A 24,001-nucleotide genomic window follows, 5' to 3' on the forward strand; every position below is an offset into this window, starting at 1 on the left:
ATTTTCATCCACCACTAGATATCAGCACCAGTCCATCTTTCAATTTTCTGTATTATTTTCCCCTGTAAACTTAATTTGCTGTTTCCGTTTAGAGGAGAGTGGAGCAAAGACACCCCCCTGTCACATTTGGAGGATTTTTACTTCTGGAGTTTTTTCTTTTTTTTCCAGGAAATCAGTCAAGTAGAAGAGAGAATCAATATTCTTACCCAATTCACTCACGTTGTTTACAATCAGGCTTAGTTTAGAGGTTGTTGGCTTTGGCTGCATGTAGCTTGGGCTAGACTCACGAATGATGCTAGCCTTTTTTCTGTCGGTTTTTGGAGAGCTTTCCATAGACATTTGGATCAACCACCATCTCCCCAGGATCGGTGGGGCTCCCCTCCTTCTTTGCCACCTCTCCGGGGTGGCTTTGGGCCCATTTAGGGTCCCCAAACAGAGAAATCAGCTATATGGCGTGGATCTTCGCAATCCCTCGGCTGTCATGCTAGACTGGATGTAGTACCATTGAAGACTACTCATTGAGTACGATTTGTCAGCCAGGTACAAATCCATCTGGTGGTGATGTTGTGTATTCCACCTTTTTCTAGCTTACCAAGCACTAGATTATGGTCTACTTTGTCAAATGCCTTACTGAAGTCTAAGTATACTATGTCCACAGCATTTTGCTGGTCTACTAATTTGGTCATTTTATCAAAGAATGAAATAAGATTGGTTTGGCATGATCTGTTTTTAAGAAACCCATGCTGGCTGCCAGTTATAACTTTGTTTGCTTCTAGTTGTTCGCAGATCTGGTTTTTTTTATTAAAAAGTTTTATAAAAATTACAATATTAACCCACCCAAAAACCCCCCTCTCCCTCCCCCCACTTCCCAGAGCTGAATACAGAGTTACAAATATGATAATCACAATCTAACTAACATTACCAACTATATAAATAACCAAATCCATAATGCACTTTAACTCCCCTTTAACATAAATATAAGCAAATTAAAAGTGAACATAATAATAATGAGAACATAAACAAATTAATATCCTAATTATTAAACAATACAGTCCCCAAATAGTTAAACAATACTAATACTAAAAATAATAACAATTTCATAATAATACTCTAGGCTAAATTCACTCGTAGGCTAAATGAAACTTTTTAGTCCCATATTTATTCTGAATATAATTTATCCATCTTCTCCAGACTGAAATGTATCTTTCTTGTGAATGATCCTTCAAATAAGCAGAAATCTTAGCCATTTCTGCTAAATTTGACACTTTAATCCTCCATTCTTCTATAGTAGGCAAGCAATTTTAATTTCTCTATTGGTGAAAAAATAAATCAGAAGCTCTCACAGTTGGCTGCATTTAGCTGATTCAAAATAACTTCTTTATATTTATATCAAAATATTTAGAATGCCATACATTCTTCTTTACAGCAACATAGCTTAATAAACACTTTTTGCAGAGAGATACAGAGACAAACCTGAGACGGAAAATTCAGCTCCTAACTCAATACCTTTTGTACAGACTCAGTAGCACTTTCTTCACATTGGCTGACTGAATTACCACATGACTCTTCCTGCTCATGAATATTCCAACATGTTCTCTTATCATTTTTTGCTTATTTTAATTTTTGTTTCTAGTTCGTCATTCACAGTAGTTTTTTTGGTATGTTGTGCTATAATTTCTTTTTGTATGAAGACTGATGCAAAGAATGAGTTAAGCAGCTCTGCTTTCTCCCTATTGCTTCTTACTTTCTTGCCATCTTCTCTATTTAGTGAACCTACAGTTTCCTTGACTTTTTTCTTATTATCCTTGATTTCTGTTGTAAGTCTTTGTTCATTCTGATTTCCTGACTTTATCTTTGCATGTTCTGGCTGTCTGCTGGTAATCAGCCTTAGTTATATGTCCTTTCTTACATTTTTTGTACTTGACCTTTTTGTCTTTCAGTTTGTCAGAGAGAGCTTTGTGCAGCCATGTTGGTTTCTTCTTGATTTTCTTATTTTTCTTTTTCAGTGGTATTGTGCTGGACTGGGCTTTTATGATATCATTTTTTAGTTTCCCCTTACTTTTCCCCTTTAGAATTTTCATCCATGGAATCTTTCCTAGGTTTTGTCTGAATTTGTTAAAATCAGCCCTTTTGAAGTTTAAGACATTGGTTGAATTATTTTCTATTGCTAGTATTTGCATTATATTGAATTTCAGTATGACATGGTCACTTTCCCCCAAGGTTCCGGCAATTCAACTCCCTCTATTACTTCTTCTCTATTAGTAAGAATTAGGTCCAGTATAGCTTTACTTCTATTTCCCTCCTCTATCTTTTGGATGACAAAGTTGTCGGCTAGGTTGGTTAGGAATCTGTTTGATCTCCCACTGCAGAGTTTGTCTCCCAGCTGATATTTGGGTAGTTGAAGTCTCCCATTACAACTGTGGTATGCTTCCAACATACATTTGTTAACTGGTTGGCAGAGAGTCCATCTGTTTCTTCTGATTGGTTGGGTGGCCTGTAGTATACCCCTATGGCAGGGTCACTTTTTTCCCCTTTTATATTGATCCATATACATTCTGGAGGGATTTTATCTTTCATCATGTACATTTCTGTAGATATGCAGTAATCTCTTACATATAATCTCTTATATTTCTGTAGATATGCAGTAATCTCTTACATCCCCCTCCTCTTTTTGTAGATCTATTTCTTTTGAACAATTTATACCCTCCATCACTCCATTCCAGTCATGTACTATTGCTTCTAGTTCATCCTGTTTGTTCCCCAAGCTTTTATCATTAGTATATAAATATTTAACACTTTTATGCCTGTCCGTGTGTATGTTTCATGGATCTCCGATTGTTGTTTGATTTTTTCTTTTTTCTCATCACTTCCTAGCTCTTCTTTGATTTGTTTTCTTGGGGTTTGTGATTGGTTTTGTGTTCTGGAGATTCTAAAGATTGGTCACCCTTCCCCCTCAGTTTTAGTTTAAAGCCCTTCTAATGAGTTGGGCCAGTCTTTTTCCAAGTACATTTTTCTCTGTTTTCGTGAGGTGCAGCCCATCCCTTGCCATGAGTTCTTCGCATAGGAAATGCAGTCCATGGTCGAGGAAATCAAAGTTTTCTTGGCAACACCAACCCTTTAGCCAGTTGTTTATTTCTAGAATTCTTTTTTCCCTCAGTGGGTGTTGGCCTTTTGTTGGGAGTACGGATGAGAACACTACTTGTGCTCCTAGCTCCTTAACTTTATTGCCTAGTTCAGTTATGGCGAACCTTTTAGAGACTGGATGCCCAAACTGCACCCAAAACCCACTTATGCATCGTCGAGTGCTGGGTGGGTGTGGCCCATTGGGTGGGCATGGCCAGTTGGGTGGGTGTGGCTGCAGTGGTAACGGCAGACTGGGTGGGACCAAAAAGTTTAATCAATCCTTTTTTTCCCCACAAGAAGTTGAAATTGACTGAACCTTTTTTTTTTTTGCACATGGCGGCAGAGGTCTAAAGCGAAAAAGTTTTATAAAACCCAGCTGAAGGCCGAGGACTGGAGTGATGGTGCACATGCCCACAGAGAGGGCTCTGAGTGCCACCTCTGGCAGCCTTGCCATAGGTTCACCACCACTGGCCTAGTTGCTTATAGTCTCTCAATATTGTGCTCAGGTTCTTTGCTATGTCAGTTGTCCCAATGTAAAGGAGCAGGAGAGGATTATAATCTATGGGCCTAATTATTTTGGTTAGGTTCTCAGCCACGTCTTTGATTTTTGCTCTCAGGAGACAACATAGCTCCCTGGATTTATGTCTAGTCTGCAGATGGCTGAGTCTGTTCCTTTGAGAATAGAATCTCCTATCACCAACACTTGCCTTTTTTTTTGGAGGGGGTCTAGTCTGAGGTGCTTTTCTGTTTATCTCTGTTTATTACTATGTCAAGAGCATTTTGCTGGTCTACTAATTTAGTCATTGTGTCAAAGAATGAACCAAGATTGGTTTGGCATGATCTCTTTTTAATAAATCCATGCTGACTTTTAGTTATAACTTTATTTGTTTCTAGATGTTCGGAGATCTGGGGTTTTTTTTATTATCTTTTCTTCCCAGGTATTGATGTTCCTGTGTCTGGTTTTTTTTTCTTTTTTGAAGAAGGGAACCACATCAGCTCTTTTTCAATCTTCAAGTAATTCCTCGGTGTTCCAAGATTTTTGAAAGATATGGTCCAATGGTTGTGAGATAACATCTTCCAGCTCCTTCAGAACTCTAGAATGTAAATTCTTCAGCACTGGAGATGGAGAATCCACCAATGGGTTGAGACTGTATTCCTGCCCAATCAGATCAGTCAGCCAAAGTTGCCACACCTGTCCTAGACCACGAGATCCCAGTCTTGACTGATCTCGCCCACTGGATAGATGTTGCAAGTTTGGCTCTAGGCAAGTACAATTTCCATTGGTGGATTCCTTCTGTAGCAGAGTTAGACAAATTAATTTTCTTAAATTAGATCAACTTACCAAATTCTAAATTGCTAGAGATAGCAGAGTTTCCTTTCCATTATTGAGAAGGCATCAAGTCTTCGTTCAGAAAGGGTCTCCTTCCTCCCTCCCTCACCCCTCCGACATCTCCCCCCTCTTCATCCAAAAGGGGGATTAAGTCCCGAACCTCAAGCAGTCTGGACTAACGGCTGTTAGTCCAGCCAGTCGCCGAACGTGTTCGGGGAACGGAGCTTGTGGCTGCAGCTCCACTGAAGAATTCAGTCATAGAAAAAGTTTTTAAACTTACTCAGCGGCCGCTTTGTGGATCGCTCCAGACCCACAAAGCGATTCCAGAGGGGTGCTAATCACAGGTGGGAAGGGGTGCGCGCGCAGAGTTCTGCGGAGCAGCCGTGGGTCAGCTGACGGGTGGCCATAGGGAAGCCAGAGACCGGGACTTCCCCGCTCTTTCCCTTAAGTCACTAGCTTCTAAAGGCTCTGAGAGAACACTACTTTCCATGCGGGCCACCATCTTAGAGCCGCGCAATGCACACGCAACCTCCTTTGTCCAACGCACGTGGCCTGAATAGGCCCAAAGAGCGCAGGCTAGAACAAGAGAGCTACTGTGCATGCGCGGATGTCATTTTGTGCATGCGTGGACCATTTTTTCATCGCGCGGGCTACATAGCTTGTCCAGTTTTCACCGCGTGGCCTATGTAGACGGACAGGCCTGGCAAGGGAGCTGCACTCCAACCACCGCAGAGGAACAGGACCCTTGGACTAAGGCCCCAGCAGGTGGCAGTGCCTGGCAACATTAGCAGAATTAAAAGTTAAGCAGGTTCGGGCCTGTAACTCCGCCGGGGGGAGGGGAGGCGGCTCCATCTATGGCTAAAATTATAAGGACCAGGCATTGATGACAGATTGAGGCCTATCTTCAGAGAAGGACCTTAGGCCGCCCTAGCTTCTTTCAATAGCGAGTAGATTGATGACATAGCAACTCTCTGGTACCCCATTTTCAGGCCCTGGTGTCTCCTGGAACCTATCCTATCAACACCTATAAATTGGCTCCATCCGGATTCGAGGCACCCTCGGTAGTGTGCCTGTCCTTATCCGATTAACAACAGTCGTGTGTCCTTATCCACAGCTTACTAAGCCGGATTCCAGGCACCCCCAGTAGTGTGTCTGTCCTTATCTGTGCACAGCCATTGTGGGATTCAGGGCCCCCCCCCCCAGCAGTGCGCCTATCCTTTACGTGTGGAGGCTGTACCTGGGTTCCAGGCGTCCCTTGTAGTACGTCTGTTCTTACCCAGTGTATTTTCTCCAGATACCAGGGGCCCCCTTCCGTGTCCTGGTACTATCGGAGAATGGAGGAAGCTATCCTTCCCTCGACAGGAGTCTTGCCATCCGCATCAGGTTTACCTGGTCCGGAAGGCATTGATAAGACAGTGGCCACTAAGGCTAGGTCTACCAAGAAAACTTCCAGGAAGTTAGACAAACAGGCCAGCAGGAGACACCAGGATCTAGAAAAGGAGTTCGCCAGAGCACAGAAGAGGGCTAGATTGGAAAGGACTCAGGCTGGAAGCATAACTCCCGACTTACCTTTGGGGGCTCCATCTTCTCCCCTGGGAATCTGGTCAACGGGGGAATCCTCTCAGTCCCCGGCACAGTGTGGGACAGGTGAATTCTCTTCTCTTTCCCAATCCTCTTTTCCACGGGTGTCTCGGGGCTCCCGAGGCCACATTCACACCCACAGCAGCAGGGCTACGCCCTAGTGAGACAGTCTCCTTACCCTCGGAGGACTGCTTAGTCATGCTGATCACACAAGCAGTAGATCAGGCCCTTGAGGCTAGAACTCAGGTTCCCAAGCCGGGAACAACCACGTCTCATCCCGCTCAACAGCAGGGGACAGAGGCCCATCAATATCCCTCTTCTCCATCAGGATCATGTTTCTGAGGATTCTTATCTCGACCAGGCCACTATAGAACAAGAGGTCCAAATGTCCGAGGAGGAGGACATCCCACCTAAAGTCCCTTCATTCAGCGGGCTCTTTAATCCCTCCTTTTTTGTCACCCTACTATGCAAGGCCACATCCACTGCTCATCTCGGATCGGGAACTTCAACAGAACTGGTTCCTGCTCTTCCTGATGCAGAGGCGGACCTGAACTTCATCGAACCAGTAACGACCCAGCACCGCATCCCATGTCCTTCGTTATTCCTGAACGCGGTTCGGAAACAGTGGTCCTCCCCGGCTTCCCTTCCTCTCCCAGGTAACACTGACAAGCGGCTGTATAATGTAGCCAAAGAGCTGGAGGAGGCATTGGAGGTACCGATGGTGGACAAGCCCTTAGGGCCTCTAGTATCATCCACCACCATATCCAGGGATTTTTCTGAGGCCCTCAAGGCCGAGGACCGCAAATGCGAGTCCACCTACCGCAGAACACACCAAATGACCGCATGGGCAATCAAGGCCGCAACATCCGCCTCCTTCTTTAGCAGAGCCACACTCCGTTGGCTCTGACAGTTACAAAACCGGGTCCCAGCGAAGGACGTCTGCACACACCAGGACCTCAGCAAGATGGTGGCGGCCACGGATTATGCGGCAGACGCAACACTCCAGGCTGCCAGATTTTCAGCAAGAGCCATAGCTTCCAATATCACCGGCCGGTGCATGCTTTGGTTGAAACACTGGCAAGTTGATGCAAAATCCAAATGGAAGCTGGCAGCCGCCCCATACCAGGGAGGCAAGCTATTTGGGGATGCGCTAAACCCTTATCTAACAGAAAACAAGGACAAGTTAAGAGACTGGACAGACGTCCAGGTCACTATTCAGGGAAACAGCCCTTTCGTGCAGGAGCTAGATTTGGCTACTCCCAGCCATCGCAACCCTTCCAGGCCAGACAAGATAGGCAGGAGAGGCAGCCAGATAGGCAAAACTCCAGGCCCAGACAACAAGCGCAGGGCAAGCGGCCCTTTCATGGGAGCAGCCAGCCATTCCGCCGGTCCAGATGACTCCTCATCAGCACTTCCCGTAGGGGGCAGACTTTCCCTGTTTGCCCACCAGTGGGAAGCCACCACCACAGATGCATGAGTAATCAACACCATCCGTCACGACCTATCCCTAGAATTCCTCTCCAAACCCCCAAATCAGTTCCTTTCCTGTCTCTACCCCCAGAACCGAACAAGGAAGAGACTCATGAACGAAGCCGTTCAACATCTACTAAGTATATGGGCCATAGAACCGGTACCGCTAGACCAGAGAGGCCAGGGATTTTACTCCATTCTCTTCGTCGTCCCCAAGACATCAGGGGGATGGAGAGCCATTCTAGATCTCAAAGGCCTGAATTTCCATCTGGCATATCGCAAATTCAAAATGCAAACGCTCCGCTCCATCTTGGGAAGCGTAAGAAAAGGGGATCTCTTGACATCTATCGACCTCACCAATGCGTATCTTCATATTCCTATCTCCCTGGTCCACCGCCGGTTCCTACGGTTCGCATACAACGGACACCACTTCCAATACAGGGCGCTCCCATTTGGTCTGTCATTGGCTCCCAGGGTGTTCACCAAAACCCTGGCGGTCTTGGCAGCTCACTTAAGGACAATACCAGTCAGAGTCCAATGTTATCTGGACAACATATTAATCCAGTCGTCGTTGTCGTCCACTCGGTCTGCCCTAGAACGGGTGGTAAATCTACTCCAGGATCACGGGTTCTCGGTGAACTTTCCCAAGAGCCACTTGGTACCCACAACAAGACTATTGTACCTCGGGGCCATCATAGACACAGTGGGGTGCCAGGTTTACCTATCCCAAGAACGCCGGGACAGCATAAGGGACTCAGTGCTCCAATTACGCCGGTGCCAGTCAGTAACGTTGGCCAGTCTTTCCCAATTGCTGGGCAAGATGATCTCGACCATAGCAATTGTCCCATGGTCCAGACTCCACTCTCAAGAGCTGCAATGGTCCATGCTTCCCTTCCAGAGGCAGAACCTCAGCGCTTCCCAATAAAGGGTAAGACAGCCACAACGGGTACGGTGTTCCCTCGCGTGGTGGCTGTCTCCAGCCATACTCAGAGGCTCAGACTTCAGAGAGCCGGACAGGTTAGTCCTCACGACCGACGCAAGTCTGTTCGGTTGGGGAGCACACCTCCGGTCCCAGTGGACACAGGGCTGTTGGTCCACATCAGACCTTCGACACAACATAAACTGGCTCGAGCCATCCACCTAGCCCTACGACACTTCCACAACTCGTTAGCACGGAGGCACATACTAGTCCTCACGGACAATGTGGCCGCCAAGGCCCACATAAATCATCAAGGGGGCACTCGATCCCGCTCCTTATGGGCCGAGTCCCTCCTGCTGGGATCCTGGGTGGAACAAAACCTGGCCTCACTCAAGGCCAATCATATATCAGGGGAAGCAAACACTCAGGCTGATTTACTGAGCAGGACAACAGTAGATCACTCGGAATGGCGTCTCCATCCGACAGTCTTCAAAGAAATCTGTCACCGCTTCGGCAGACCGCTAGTAGACCTGTTCGCATCACCGTCCAATGTCCAGCTGACTCACTTCTTTTCCCGGTTCCCATCCGTGGGAGCAGAACAGGCAGATGCGCTCTACAACTTTCCCTCTTTGCCTCTCCTCCCGGCGGTAATACGCAAACTCCTTCAGGAGCGAGCCAAGATACACCTGGTGGCCCCGTATTGGCCAAGGAGACCTTGGTTCGCCGACCTGAGGAGCCTCTCCACCACAGATCCTTGGCGGATTCCTCCGGACCGGGTCTCACTCAGTCAGGGGGTGATTCTCCATCCAGAACCCCAATGGCTAAAATTAGCCGTCTGGCACTTGAGCGCTCAATTTTAACAAGGGAGCTTTATTCGCAGGGGGTCATCAGGGTAATTCAGGCTTCTCGCCGTCCTTCCACGAATCGCATATACGAGGTCATGTGGAAAAACTTTCAATCCTGGTGTTCTGGTCGGAACCTGTCCATCGGAACTAACGGTCCCCAACATCTTGGATTACTTGTTAGACGGTCTGGAGAGGGGCTTGGCCCCAAACACACTACGTAGACAGATCGCCACCCTTTCCACAGTTCTCTCTTGTAACTCGGGGGAGTCACTGAGCCATCATCCTTTACTCCGTTCCTTTCTTAAAGGGGTCGTGAATATCAGGCCCTCCACCGTACACAGGTACCCTTCGTGGGACCTACCACGGGTCCTACGGGCACTTACCAAGGCACCGTTTGAGCCACTAAAAGAATGCGACCTCCGCTTTCTGTGCCATAAGGTAGCATTTTTGGTGGCAATCACGTCGGCCCGACGTATCTCTGAATTAGCAGCACTCTTGATACGGGATGACCTGTGTTTCTTCCACAGGGAGTGAGTAGTCCTGCGACTAGACCCGACTTTCATCCCAAAAGTCAATTCCTTATTTCACAGGTCACATGAGATAGTGCTACTGGACTTCTGTCCGAATCCAGCACATGACCTGGAGCGTCAATGGCATACATTGGATGTCCGTAGGGCTCTTAGGTACTATATATCACGAACAGTGGAATTCTGCAGTTCAGAAGTGCTTTTTGTATCCTTCCACTCCTCTTCCATGGGTCGGAAGGTTTTTTCTTCCACCATTGGTAGGTGGATCAGAGCATGCATCGCCGGGGCGTATCAGGCGGAGGCATTGCCGATTCCCAGACGGATCACAGCACACTCCACACGGAGTGCAGCCACCTCCGTGGCATGGGTCACTCAAGCTTTCATTGAGGAAGTTTGCAGAGCAGCCACATGGGCCTCGCCATCACCCTTCATCCGCCACTATAAAACTGATAAATTTTCCTCTGCAGAGGCCTCCTTTGGTAGGAGGGTTCTTTAGCAGGTGGTACACCAGAGTAACACACAGGACCAGTCTACTTCCCACCCTCAGGGACAGTAGGCTTTGGTATGTCCCATTGGTGGATTCTCCATCTCCAGTACTGGAGAAGGGGCGTTGTCTTACCTGAACGCCTTTTCTCAGCACGGAGATGGAGAATCCACTCCCACCCTCATAGGTCATATAGGCCTAGGATTAGTTAATTGGTGAGCCACAATGTCTTGCTGTCAGTCAATTGGCTTCACTCGCGTCAAGACTGGGATCTCGTGGTCCAGGACCGGCATGGCAACTTTGGCTGACTGATCTGATTGGGCAGGAATACAGTCTCAACCCATTGGTGGATTCTCCATCTCCGTGTTGAGAAAAGGCGTTCAGGTAAGACAACGCCCCTTATCAGATCCCAGTGATTTATATTCATCAAGATCAGATAGGTATTCTCTAACTATTTTCTTGTGTGTTTTAATTTTTATTCCTGTGTTTTACAGTTGTGTTTTTGGTAGATTGGGCTATAGTTTCTTTTTGTGTGAAAACTGATGCAAAGAATGAGTTAAGCAGCTCTGCTTTCTCTCTACTGCATGTTGCTTCCTTGCCCTCTTCTTTCTTAAATGGATCTACTGTTTCCCTGACTTTTTTTCTTGTTATTTTATGTTGAAAGAAACTTTATTTTTATTATTATCTTAGACTTTTGTTGCAAGTCTTTGTTCATTCTGAGCCTTATCTTTCCTGACTTCATCTTTGCAGATTTGGGCTATATGCTGGTATTCTGCCTTAGTTATGTGTTCCTCTTTCCATTTTGTTTGTTTGAACTTTTTATCTTTCAGTTTATCAGAAAGATCGTTGTGCAACTATGCTGGTTTCTTCTTGGATTTCTTGTTTGTCTTTTTTAGTGGTATGGTGCTGGGCTGGACTTTTTTGATAATATTTTTCAGAGTTTTCTATGCTTGTGTTGTTTTCCATTTAGGGTTTTCATCAATGGAATTTTTCTTAGGCTCTCTCTGAGTTTGTTAAAATCAGCCCTTTCAAAGCTTAAGGCACTGGCTGTATTATGTTCTATTGCTTGTGTTTGTATTATATTGAATTCCAATATGATGTGGTGACTCTTGCCTAAAGTTCCAGCAATTTCAACTCCTCCTATCATTTCTTCTCTGTTAGTAAGAATTAGGTCTCGTATAGCATTTCCTCTATTCCCTCCTGTACCTTTTGGATGACAATGTTGTCAGCTAAGTTGGTTAGGAATTATTTGATCTCCCACTTGCTACAGAGTTTGTTTCCCAGTTGATATCAGGATAATTAAAGTCTCCCATTACTACTGTGGTATATTTCCTACATACAGTTATTAATTGTTTACCAAAGAGTTCATCTAATTCTTCTGCTTGGATGGGTGGCCTATAGTATATGCCCATGGTGGCGAGCCTATGGCACGTGGAGCCATCTCTGGTGGCACGCAAGCCATTGCTGGGCCGAGCTGCTCCCTCCTCTCCGCACATGTGCAACTTTCCGGGCAGAGGCCATGAAAGGGCAGGACCTCGGAGTAGGTAACTGTTGTCACAAGTAGGTCGCCCCCTACATGGTGGCGGGAGGGTTAACAGCGGGGGTGGGGGCCCAGGAGGAGCTGCACAAAGTAGGCAGAGGGGAGGCCAGGCAGATTGCCAGTGCTGGCGTGGAGGCCGAACGCAGGCATGATGGGACAGCCATGCATGGCAGAGGCGCTGCTCAGGCCGGAGGGGAGGCTGGGCAGAGTGCGGGTGCTGGAGCCAGCACTGGCGCGGAGGGCGATCGCACGGGCGAGGGGACAGCCACATATGGCAGAAGCGTTGCTCGGGGCCGGAGGGGAGGCCAGGCAAATTGTGAGCGCTGGTGGTGCCGGCGCCACTGCCAGTGCCCGCAATCTGCCCAGCCTCCCTTCCAACCCCAAGCACATCTGCTGTGCGCAGCTGTCCCCTCGTCTGTGCGAGCACCCTCCGTGCCAGTGCTTAAAAGAAAAAAAATGTGTCTCAGCTGAGAGTAAAAAAACCCAAAATGTCAGCCTGTTGTTAGTGTAAAAAAAATTATACAAATATATGTATAGTATAAAAAGATAATACAAGCTAGTCCACAAAAATCCACAAAGTATTTAGAAGTATTTAAAAATTTTAAAATATTGTAGAAAAATGTAGCAGTCTCTGACTATGCACAAAAAAGGTAGAATGATATTGCAGCTCAGGGCCATAAAAGCTTGCCATCTAGGCAATAAAAATTTATGATATGGCAGTAAAATGTTACAATAGTTGTAAACAACTTTTTAAAATGGTCACAGTTTTCTCAGGATCATTCAATATGTATAAAATATATTCAGTTCATGGTTATTTAGTTAGTAAACACTGGAATCCTTATAAATATGCAGAGAGAGAAAATAAAAAAAAACACCCTTGCAAACATCTGTGCTTACTTCGTTGGTGGGGAGAATACTCATGCAAACAAATCTGTATCTAATTCATTTTGCAATTATGTCTATATAAGTATTCTCTGTTAATGAACTATGCAGAAAAACAGTTCAGTCTATATAAAGAAAATGTTCTCAATGCTGAAAAACTTTCTCAGTGCTGGTATTTTTTCAATGTGATCAGGAGAATAAAGGAACAAAGGAAACTGTAGTCTAATCACACTATACAGTAGAACTCACTAGAATAAACTTTGTGTCCAAATGTTTGATTTCCAAGATTTCTCTTCTCTCCAAGTCCAGTTTTTCCCTCCATTCACTTTTCCCCCTGTAGTTGCAATTCTGGACATGTTTAGGTTCCCCCCCCCCCAGGCTTTTAATTAGATTATTTAGGAGGGCCCCACTTCTGCAAGTCTGCTCTCTCTGCTCTCACCCAATTGATTCAAAACAAAACAAAATAAAGAAGACTCATAAATTCCTATTGTTTGAATACTAAAACCTGTGGGTAAATGCTTACAAAAGATTTTGGACTGAAATCAATTATGTAAGAGTGATGCCAAAGGAGGCACAACGAAAGAGAAGCATATGATGATCTTGCTCAAATTTCAAAAATGAAAAGTCCAAATAACAATTCCTAAGGCTGTAGACTAGGCTGGGAATTTGAAAAAAAAAACTTTCCAGAAGACAATTGGAAATTACTGTATTGTTTGCCAAGAAAACAAGGGTATGTCCATATAATCACTAGGATTTCAGCTTGACTCAGGGATGATTATACTATTTTGTTCTGAAATTCCCCCCTCCCTTCACAATCTCCATTTTTACCCCAGTAAAATAGAAAAACCTGCTAGCATTATAAATCAATGGTGATTGCCCTGTCCAGTTTAAAAGAGTGCTTCTTGCCAAGGAATGAGAATGCCTCATAACCTTACCTTACTTTTCTTGATAAGAATAGGACTATTAGTGTTGTTGTTTCTTTTGCATACAGCTTACAGTTTTGGTTCTTCCTTATTCCATACTGTATCTGCAGTTTGTTGAAATTAAAATTATTTACACAATGGTATGTGTAAAATTCTGCTTGGAGTACTTTTGTGGAATTCATAAGTTATTTGATATTGTCTTTGTCTTCTTAATCTTCTAGCTCCAGCTTTCCTGAATGGTCTGCATCTGCATTTCTATAGAGCTGGTTGCTGCTTGGGGGAGGCAGACTTGGAGTTATTAAGAAAACTGGGCATGCTTTCCTGCCTCTTCAAGATCCTAAGGAAATATATTTTTTTCTGCCCTTAATATTTCCTTCTCTCCCCGCTTTATGCCATAATGGTGTGGATGACACACTTTTACTGGCACAAGATTAAAATTGATCTGATCAGGAATACTTGGTAGACAAGCTTTTAAACTGTTAAGCCACAAAAAAAGAAGACACTAATGGAGGCAAGCAGAAAAAGATCCCTGCTCCCAAAAGGGGAGCTTCCAACCCCATAACGTTCTAAAAGTCAGGGCAAAAATTTTGTTAGGTAAAATTTGGTAGAAATTTATAGTTTCCAATATTCTGTGCCAATTATTTTCAAATGTTGGATGTAACTTTGAACTTCCAGTCAGGTTTGCACATTCCTCCCAAAATTCTTCACAGCCATGGTTTGCCTTAGCTCTTAGTTCAGTGCATCCAGGTTTGTAATGTCCAATTGAGGTTAGCCAGTATGCAAGCCAGCTATCAAATTTTCTTTAAATTGCTCATAGTGAGCCCCAGAACTCGCAATCTGGATCCACCAGTTAAAGATATTCAGGGATTAGATTTGGAGATCTGTTTCCTACTACTTCCTCAGTCAGGGCATATGAATTGCAAATTGCCTGAGGGGGCCTGGTTTCCTCCCCCTTGGAATTTTGCTGGAAGTTGTGTATGTAAAGCTTTGGTGCAATAGAGCAGAAATCAGCCTAGGGAACTTTACGAAGTTCGGTGGAGGGGATAGGCTCAATGTGATTCTGAATGGTGTGTGTGTGCGTGCGTGCAGCTACTAATACAAACAGGCAACACAAACATTCTGGATAAATTTTCCCTTCCACCAGACAGAAGTCCCAAGGTATTCAGTATTTGCTGTGCCAAGTATTCCCAAATTCCATCTCTCCATGAATCCATTCAACTGGCTTGTTACAATACAAATGGGGCAAGAAAGAAAACTCTACAGTGACTTTCCACCCTCCCCCATAGTCTTTCTAATTTTTTTTCCCTGAGGCTTCACATGGGACTAGTGACTCCAGGATTTCTTCCTTCTTCTGCAGTTTTTCACAGGCATCTGGGAGAGTGGTAGGACTTGGGAAGATGTTCCACTCAGGTTGCATGGTGGCTTTTTAGTGAATGACTGGATTCAAAACTCAATTCCATGGCTCAAATAGATGGAGGCAACGTCTGGGTCAGTGTGCTCTGCTTCCAAAGGTTGTGGGGGGGGGGTCATCTATGCAAGGCTGAAAGATATAAAAACAAGATCTCTCCCCCTTTCTGGGTGGACTCTCCCAGGAGAGGCAGACAAAAGGTATGGAGAACAAAGGACAAGAAAAAGAGTAGTACATGAGGGTGAGGGGGGAGAGCTTGCAGGCAGAGTTTGAAAAGGCATCAGTATTGCAGTGGTCAAAGAAACAGACAGACAGACAAAATGATGATATCCCAGATGACAAAAGAAAGGCGGGATTCTGGTAAGAGAACAACAAAATGAAATGTTTCACTTCTGAACTTGAACATTTGCAACATGTTAAAGACAAGGACTTGCAACTTGAAAAAAAATGCTGGGCAGCTTGAGAATGCTGAAAGCTCCAAATAATTTTAAAAGCCTAATATTTTAAGGTATGCAATTTTCCAGGGGCAGGAGAATCTGCCTTTAACATTTATTCTAAAATAGATCACATTATTTTAGAGATTGAAAAATGCTTATATGTTCCAGGATTAGCTTCATAGACACACATTTTTCAGGAAAGATTAGATAGATAGATAGATAGATAGATAGATAGATAGGGAAAGAGAAAGAAAGAACATACAGTAAATGCAAGTGAAACTTTTCCAGCAGATAAAACAATCCCTCCTGGTAACTTTGGGCTGTTCTTAGGAGTACAGAGAGAGAAAGGGGAAAACAAACAAACAAACAAACACATTTTTCTCACTCTGTTGGCCAGACAAACAGAGTGAGAGTATTTCCTTTTTTGGTGGCTTATTTTAAGCAGAATTTCTAGCAGAATTTTAAAAGTCTTTTATCTTTGGGTTAGAAACAATAAACAGTCACATTTACCTCACACACAAAGACTTTGATATACATATACTGTATACACAAAGACAAGGGAAACAGAAGTCTTAGTTTTATACATTCTAGTCATTCCCACCATAAATCTCAGATAACTCAAATTAGGGAAGGCACAAATCTTAGATATACCACATGGTTGCGTAGAAAGAAGAGAGAGAGAATCACTATTTCTTATTTTCCCTTTTAAGTACCTTTATTTAGCCAAATTGGTTTTCCAGCAAAGCCCTGAGCAAAGCCCATTTTTAACATGTTTCTCTTGCTCTTTGTTTTGAGCAAATCTCCTAGGGGGGTCCTAATTGTCACCTTTGAACTGCCGCTTCCCATGTTCCCTCTCAGATGTGGGGCTCACTTTGGCTCAGTCAGGTACAAAAGGAAAAAAACAGCGGTTTTTTGGATGAAAAAGCATCCGGGGAGGACTTTGATTCCCTGACGAAGTACCCTTACCTCCTTCCCTGGGAACTATCTGTCACGGTTTTCAGACTCCTCGCGAGTCCGGGAGGACCTGCTGCCTTTTTGAAAAGCAGTGAGTGACACCTCCTTTTGTGAGTGACACCTCCTTTCTGCCACTGGTTTTCAGACCCCTTGCAGATCTGGAAAGACCTGCTGCCCCCTACGCATTGAGTACTGGCACCTTCTGAACTAGGCTTTGCTTCCAGGGCCTTACCAGCTGGTTGCCCAAATCCAATCCTCATTCACTCATTCCATTCCATTTTCACACAGCCTCTCCCTTTTCCCTAACAAAAGGTCATGTGCTCTGGCCAAACCCCCATGCTTTCCAGGGTCTGCCACTTGAACAGATCCTTTCTGCGACTAGGAAAGTCTAGAGCAGTGGTTCTCAACCTGTGGGTCGGGACCCCATTTGGGGTCGAACGACCATTTCACGGGGGTCGCCAAACAAGGCTGTCCGCCATTTTTCCCCCTTTTTCTTTGGTCACGCCCCTGGCACCCGGTGATGTATAAGTGGTTGGGGATCACCACAACATGGGGAACTGTATTATGGGGTCGCGGCATTAGAAAGGTTGAGAACCACTGGACTAGAGGGAGCAAAATCCAACTATGATTGGGGAAAAAGGGTCTTCTCACTCACACACACAGACATAAACACATTTCCTTTGGGCTTTAAAGTTAAAATTTAGAGGTACTCATCTTCATCTTCTTTCCAAAGCAGTCTGTCATGGTTCCAAAAAGAAGCAGCTTTTCAAAGAACTTTGAGGCTTTATTTACCTTAAAGAATCGTTTTATTGCTACATAGCTTCAGCACATACATAATGACTTTGAACTGATAGCTCCCCATAGGACAGTTGAAGGCAGTTTTCCACTCATCTCCTTCCTTTATCCTCACCCGGTAATATGCCTCTCTCAGGTCTAATTTAGTGAAGATACTCCCCTTAGCCAGATGGGTTAATAAGTCCTTTAGGAGGGGGGGGGATATTTATTTTCCACACTTACAGCGTTGAAGCCCTTATAGTCTACGCAGAGACAAAGAGACCCATCTTTTTTTTCTTTGAACAATACGGGGGCTCCCATGGTGGATTTGGCCTGTTCAGTGAACCCCCTCGCTAGGTTTTTGTTCACATATCGCTGCATCTCCTCCATTTCGAGGGGGGACATAGCATACATTTTCGGTCGTGGGAGTTTGGCTCCTGGCATTAGTTCGATGGAGCAGTCATTGGGTCTGTGAGGGGGTAGGGCATCGCATTCTTTTTCACTGAATGCCTCCGCCAGGTCCCAGTAGTCATTGGGAATGAGTGGTTCATCTGGTGGCAGTGAGGCAGCCATGTGCGCTCGTTCATTGGGTGGCCTAAGGTGCTCTGCAACATCTGTTGAATCAATGGGGGATTAGGCCCTATAGGTAGTCTCACGGTTCTCATTCCTTTCTCCCACCAGATAAATGGCTTCTATTTGTCTAACCAGGCTAGCCTTAGATCACAGTCTCAGTCATTTTTGGAGTCACTAGGAAGCACTTATTTCTAGGCATAAGGGCTCAGTTACTTGTGTGACAAGAGTCCCTCTCACGAGGGAGCCATCGGCTTGCTCAAATCTCATGGGTTTGGAGAGAAATTTTGCTCGTATGCCCAATTTCATGGCAAAGGGTAAGCTAATAATACATTGGGTGCATCCAGAATCTATTAGCACATTTAAATTCATTTGTACCCCCAATTTAGGGATTATAAATTTGGCGGATAGCAAAAAAGGCGGGATTTGTCAACTCAACATTGGGTCGTTCTCCCCTTCGTCATCACTGTCGAGAGAGGGTAGAGCGGGGAAGGATCCAGCCTTAGACTCGGCATCCTCCTGTGTAGGGGATGCGACTTGGGCAGCCAGTTCTTGTTTGATCCAATTGGATTTTCCTTTCGGTGGCTGCTGATCAGATTTCTTTTTCAGTGCTGGTCTCAGTCTGCTCTGCTGTTGGGGGTAGGGAACTGAGCAGTTCGCTGCTCGATGTCCCTGTTGTCTGCATTGGAAGCACGCAAGTGGCAGCCCTGCAGGTGGTCTGGGTCTTTCGGTAGACATAGCTGTTGGGGGTCTCCAGGGGGTTGGTTGTCTTCTGGGTCATTCTGGTTTTGGTTCAATTTCAGGAGAGGGAGGCTTCTTATAGCGAGAGAGCTTAATGTCTAGCTTCACCGCTGTCTGATACCACTCCTGTAGCCAATCAGGTACTTTTCGATAGATGCAGGCCCGAGAGAGGTGATTGTCTAATCCCTCAATGAAATGATGGATTAGGGACTGCTCAGGCCACCCCTCTATTCGACCTGTTGTCTTGTGGAACTCTCACACGTACTCCAGGGCAGGCCTGCCGACTTGTTTTATTTTGTGGATCTGTCCTGCTTCTTTAAGGCCAATGGATGGGTCCTCAAATCGTTCTCTCATACCTAGGAGAAAAAGGTGGGGATCTTCCAGTTTGGGGGCTTGCTCACTATATAAATTATTCAGCCATTCAGATGCTTCTCCCTCTAGGTTGGATGCAATAACGTCGACCATGGTACCTGGGTCCCGATAGAGGTAGGCCCAGCGATTCAAGTGAGAATGCACTTGGTTCAGAAAAAAAATCAGCTTCCCCATCGAAGTTTGCTCTGAAGGGTGGTGCAAATACAGGCTTTGGCGGCCTCCACCCTGGCTGCTGGTTCCATGGCTGCTGGACTTGTATCTGCACTTGTGGCCCTCCCAGTTGCTGTTGGCCCCATCCTGCCTGTTGATCCAACGGCTGCTGGGCTCTCTGCTGTTGACGTGGTGCCCCCAGTTGCAGTTGGCCCCACCCTGGCTGTTGTTGCCATACCGGTAGTACTGGCCTCTCAAGTCGTTGGAGGTCTTCCCCAGGTTGCTGTCTGGGTGGGGGTTGCTGCTGTCTTCTCTGCTGCTGGCTATGGGGGCTGGTGGTGCCCACTGCTGCTGTAGGCCTCTCAATGGTGCAAGTGGGGGTTATAGTGGTCTGCTGTTGGACTGCAGTGGGTGTGATGCCCTCTGCTGCTGTAGGCCCCTCAATGGCTGCTGGACAAGTGGGGGTAGTTGCTTGGCCTCCCTCATCTGCAAGCCCACCAGCTGTCACTCTCCTGGCTTTTGCACCACCCCAAGCTGCTGCAAGGCCTCTATTAGTTGATGTAAGCTCAGAGATGGCTGATCACTCATCTGTTGGGGTTGCCCAATTTCACCTTGCTGTAGGGGGCCCAGGCTGGGGTTTTCTCTCTCTGTGGGGCTGGAGGCCCTGGCAGGGGACCCCGGGGTCTGAAAGGCTGTTTGATCTGCGAGGGAGGGGCTGGGGGCCTCTCTAAATGGGAGCTGCTCTTCGCTCCTCACTTCTAATTCTTCAAATCTTTCTGCCATGTATTCTAATGACCCACTGCGAGCTGCAGGTGGGTATTTCCACTCACCCAAGTCTTCAGTGACAGACGACCGGGCAGCTCTCCACTGGTGAGGGGGATGCGATATGTAAGAATCCCTTTGTCGTGACTCATGCTCATCTGCTGGCAGGGCTGTATGGAAGCCTCCAGAGCCTCCACTCGGCTTATCCCAGTCTGACGACCAAATCAGCTCTCCTTATAGTTTTGGCTTTGCTCCCAGCTGGGGAATCTGCAAGAATTTCTTCTCCACCGGCTGGCTAACTGTCGTTCCCCTCCCTGGGGAAGCTGCTGCTGCTGTCGCTCACCTCCTGGGGAAGCTGTGGCTGGGGGGGGGTGCTGGCCTCAGGCATTTCTTCCTCTTCCATTGCGAGATCTTCCCCAAATCTTTTTCAAACTATCCCCGTTAGTTTAGGGATAGTGACTGGAGTAAGGGACCCCTAAATGGTTTTAAAAGTTTGTTGTTTTTGGCTTGATGTCATGGTTCCTAAAAGAAGCAGCTTTTGAAAGAACTTTGAGGCTTTATTTACTTTAAAGAATCCTTTTATTGCTACATAGCTTCGGCACATACATAATGAAGCCAAAAACTGAATCCTCCTACCCCCAATCACCCATAACAAAGCATAACTCATTCCTTCATTTTATAGTCATCAATCACGTTCTCCAATTAGTTTTGAAGTGTGAACTATCCCTCCTGTACTCCTCCGGTTACAACTGACCTTGGCAATGCTGTACTGAAATATTGTTATGGTTAACTAGCATACTTTCCCATCTGCTAGGCTAGTATTGTCTGCTTTAACTCTAGAAGTGATATGCAGGCTAAATAAAACATGTTTGCTTCTTCATATATGGCAAACAAGAACATCCGATGTTAGCAGTCTTGACACAGCCCTTGAGCTCAAACCCAAAACTCCCTTTACTACCCTGGCTCCACATGGGCAGGGCCTGGGAAACCCATCCACAGATACAAGGGGGTCTGCTGCTGGCAAGATGGGGCTTACCAGTCTCAGTCCATTGGAGAGGTTAGCTTGGAGTCCCATCTGGGGTGCCAAATTGTTGGAAGAAAAGTCTTCATCCTGGTTCATCCAAGCTGGGAATAAACATGGCAACTGCTTTGGGAAGAAGATTGTAGTTTATTGGTGAGGAGAGCCAGACAGGAAGATGGCTCTGGCAGAAAAGAGAGAGAACACATGTAGGGAGTGGGTTTTTTATACCCTCTGAAGCCTTTTGTTTTGAATTGTTTCCTGTTCCTGTGGCATGAACTTTAAACTGAGTCTGTGTGTGTGCTTTTCTGGGCCTTGGTATCTGTGGTTTAATCCTATTATATTTCCCTGAGGCTGGGCTAATGACTCTTAAGAGTTTGGGTGAGATATGCAGATTTTAAGTCTTTGTCTTCTTAATCTTCTAGCTCAGTGGTTCTCAACCTGTGGGTCGGGACCCCATTTGGGGTCGAACAACCATTTCACGGGGGTCGCCAACAAGGCTGTCCGCCATTTTTCCCCCTTTTCTTTGGCCACGCCCCTGGCACCCGGTGATGTATAAGTGGTTGGGGGTCACCACAACATGGGGAACTGTATTATGGGGTCACGGCATTAGAAAGGTTGAGAACCACTGTTCTAGCTCCAGCTTTCCTGAATGGACTGCATCTGCATTTCTATAGAGCTGTTTTCTGCTTGGGGGAGGCAGACTTGGGGCTATTAAGAAAATTGGGCATGCTTTCCTGCCTCTTCAAGCTCCTAAGGAAATATATTTTTTTCTGCTCTTAATATTTCCTTCTCTGGGGGGGGGATGACTTCCCACAATATAAAAGCAATTGCAAATAATGTCTACTCTTCAACTAAAATTCCTCATGCTGTCTTTTTTGCTCTTTCTTTTTTCAGACTCATTTCATCAAAAATCATCTGCAATGAATACTATTGACATGCCTCCAATATTCGATCTTGTGGAAGTGGAGAATCTCAATGAAACCAATGTAATCTGCAACAATGGAGAATGTATCACTGTGGACTCCTTGTCGTGCCCAAATGTGCTTAACAAAAGTGCTATGCTCTATACCCTCTCCTTTTTGTATATCTTTATTTTTATGATTGGCTTAGTGGCCAATTTTGTGGTTGTCTGGATGAATTTTCAAGCAAAAACTACTGGTTATGAAACTCACTTATACATCTTCAATCTTGCTGTTGCTGACCTCTGTGTGATCATCACTCTTCCCATCTGGGTAGTCTCCTTTGTTCAACACAGCCAGTGGAACATGGGAGAAATCTCATGCAAGATAGCTCACCTTGTGTTCTCCATCAATCTATATGGCAGCATCTTCTTCCTGACATGTATGAGTGTGGATCGATACCTCTCAGTTTCTTTCTTCAAACCTGCCAGCAGTGTTAAAAAAAAAAGACTCCGTTGTTGCATTTGCATCTTGGTATGGCTCTTTGCCTTCTTTGCAGCCCTTCCTGATACCTATTATCTTAAGACAGTTTCCTCCAACAATGAAACCTATTGTCGTCCTGTCTATCCAGAGGAGACTGCAAAGGAGTGGCTAGCTGGCATAGAGCTAACCTCTGTTATTTTAGGTTTTGTCATTCCTTTTCCTGTCATTGTTATTTTCTATTGTCTTTTAGCCGCAGCTGTATCAGCCTCTAATGATCAAGAGAGGAGGAGTAATGTGAAAATTATTTTTTCCTATGTCCTTGTGTTTCTTGTCTGTTGGCTGCCATATCATATAGTTGTCTTGCTTGATTTCTTCTTGGCCTTCCATTTTATACCCTTCAGTTGCCAAATGGAGAATGTCCTTTATGCAGCTCTTCACATTACTCAGTGCTTCTCTCTGGTTCATTGTTGCATCAATCCCATCCTTTATAGCTTCATCAATCGAAACTACAAGTATGAACTCATGAAGGCATTTATCTTTAAATACTCGGCTAAAACTGGCCTTACAAAGCTGATTGATACTTCCAAGGTTTCAGAAATGGAGTACTCTGCTTTGGAGCAAAATACTAAATGATCATTGCGTTGCAAAAGACATTGCTGGGGAACAGATTACTCCTTCCCTAATTATTGAACCTTGTCTACACAATATGCATTTTACAATATATATTTTTTAAAAAACATATTTTGCAGTTGCACTGGAAGATAAATATATTTAACCATGGATTTGAACAAGATTGTGAGAGTATAAAAACTGTAGTTTTAAATATTAGATCTTCATTCAATTTCCTATTGTAAGAGTAATCTGCATAACAAATGAAAATTAATATGTATTTTAAGTTGGTCTTCACAAATATTTGTGACAACATAGTTGTAATATATTTTTAAATATTCATTATTGCATAGATCTTTGTCTATTTGTTTCTTTCAGTTTTCATCCTCCTATTTGTAAGTTATTTTTCAAATACTATCTTGGAAAATAAGATGCAAGCAATCCAGTATGTTAATTTGTGTGTGGGGGGAAGGCAGATGTACCTGATATTTAATTTAAAATTCTCTTTTGAGTCAATCACAAGTATTATTGGTGACTTCAATATCGTTTTGTAGACAACTCTACAGAAATGGTTTGCCACAGTTCTCTTCTTCAATTCCTTTTCTACAGGGAATATGACCTGATGTTCCCTGGAAGCCTTCCAGTAGCAATCAGAACAGATTCCTATTCAGCCAAAATAGTATACATTTCCAAATTATAGAGTCAGAGCTAAATCACAAAATAAGGTTTGCTTGTAGCAGGGGTCCCCAAACCCCAGTTCCCCAGCCCAGTGTTGGGCTGCAATCCATTGGGAACTGGGCCGTGGAAGTGGTAGGCATGTGTTTGCAAACCTGCAGTTGTGAAAGTGGCGCATGTGTGCGCGTGAAACCATCCCCTCTTCCCTTCCCCCACTGCCGCCACCAGTCTGCTGAGCGAGAAAGGTTAGGGACTGCTGGCTTACAGTATCCTGCTTGTGACATACCTGCATCAGCTAACTAGGAATGGATTCAAAATACTGATGAACAGGGTACCTCCAAAGTAGTTTTTATCAGCAATTTTCTTGTCACAACCATATAGACTTATGTGTGTGTTTATGTATGTGTGCATGCATGTATATGCTTCCAAATGTAACTGGTCTCAGTCCATTTGTGTTCTTTTTCTGATCCTAAAAATATCCAATAAACAGGCAACATGTTAAGAAAGTTTTGTGTCCTCTAA

General features: G+C 44.9%; 1 protein-coding gene across 5 annotated transcripts in view; it reads left to right on the top strand.

The window, feature by feature from the left end:
• ACKR3 (atypical chemokine receptor 3) overlaps positions 1–23,985 on the top strand; it is a 39,767-nt gene extending 15,782 nt beyond the window's left edge. For 4 of the 5 annotated variants that reach the window (XM_039326332.1, XM_039326329.1, XM_039326330.1 and 1 more), the window contains one exon: positions 21,708–23,985. In XM_039326332.1, the coding sequence (XP_039182266.1) occupies positions 21,734–22,828 (1,095 nt within the window). In that variant the 5' untranslated portion in view covers positions 21,708–21,733 and the 3' untranslated portion in view covers positions 22,829–23,985. Of the gene's footprint in view, positions 1–15,517; positions 15,541–21,707 lie in introns of those variants that run through there. The other variant, XM_039326331.1, reaches the window with a different exon arrangement.
• The last annotated feature ends 16 nt before the right edge of the window (positions 23,986–24,001 follow it).

This window comes from Crotalus tigris, unplaced genomic scaffold, assembly GCF_016545835.1.
Source record: "Crotalus tigris isolate CLP2741 ecotype Arizona unplaced genomic scaffold, ASM1654583v1 scf7180000024340.7048381, whole genome shotgun sequence".
Taxonomy (NCBI): Eukaryota; Metazoa; Chordata; class Lepidosauria; order Squamata; family Viperidae; genus Crotalus; species Crotalus tigris.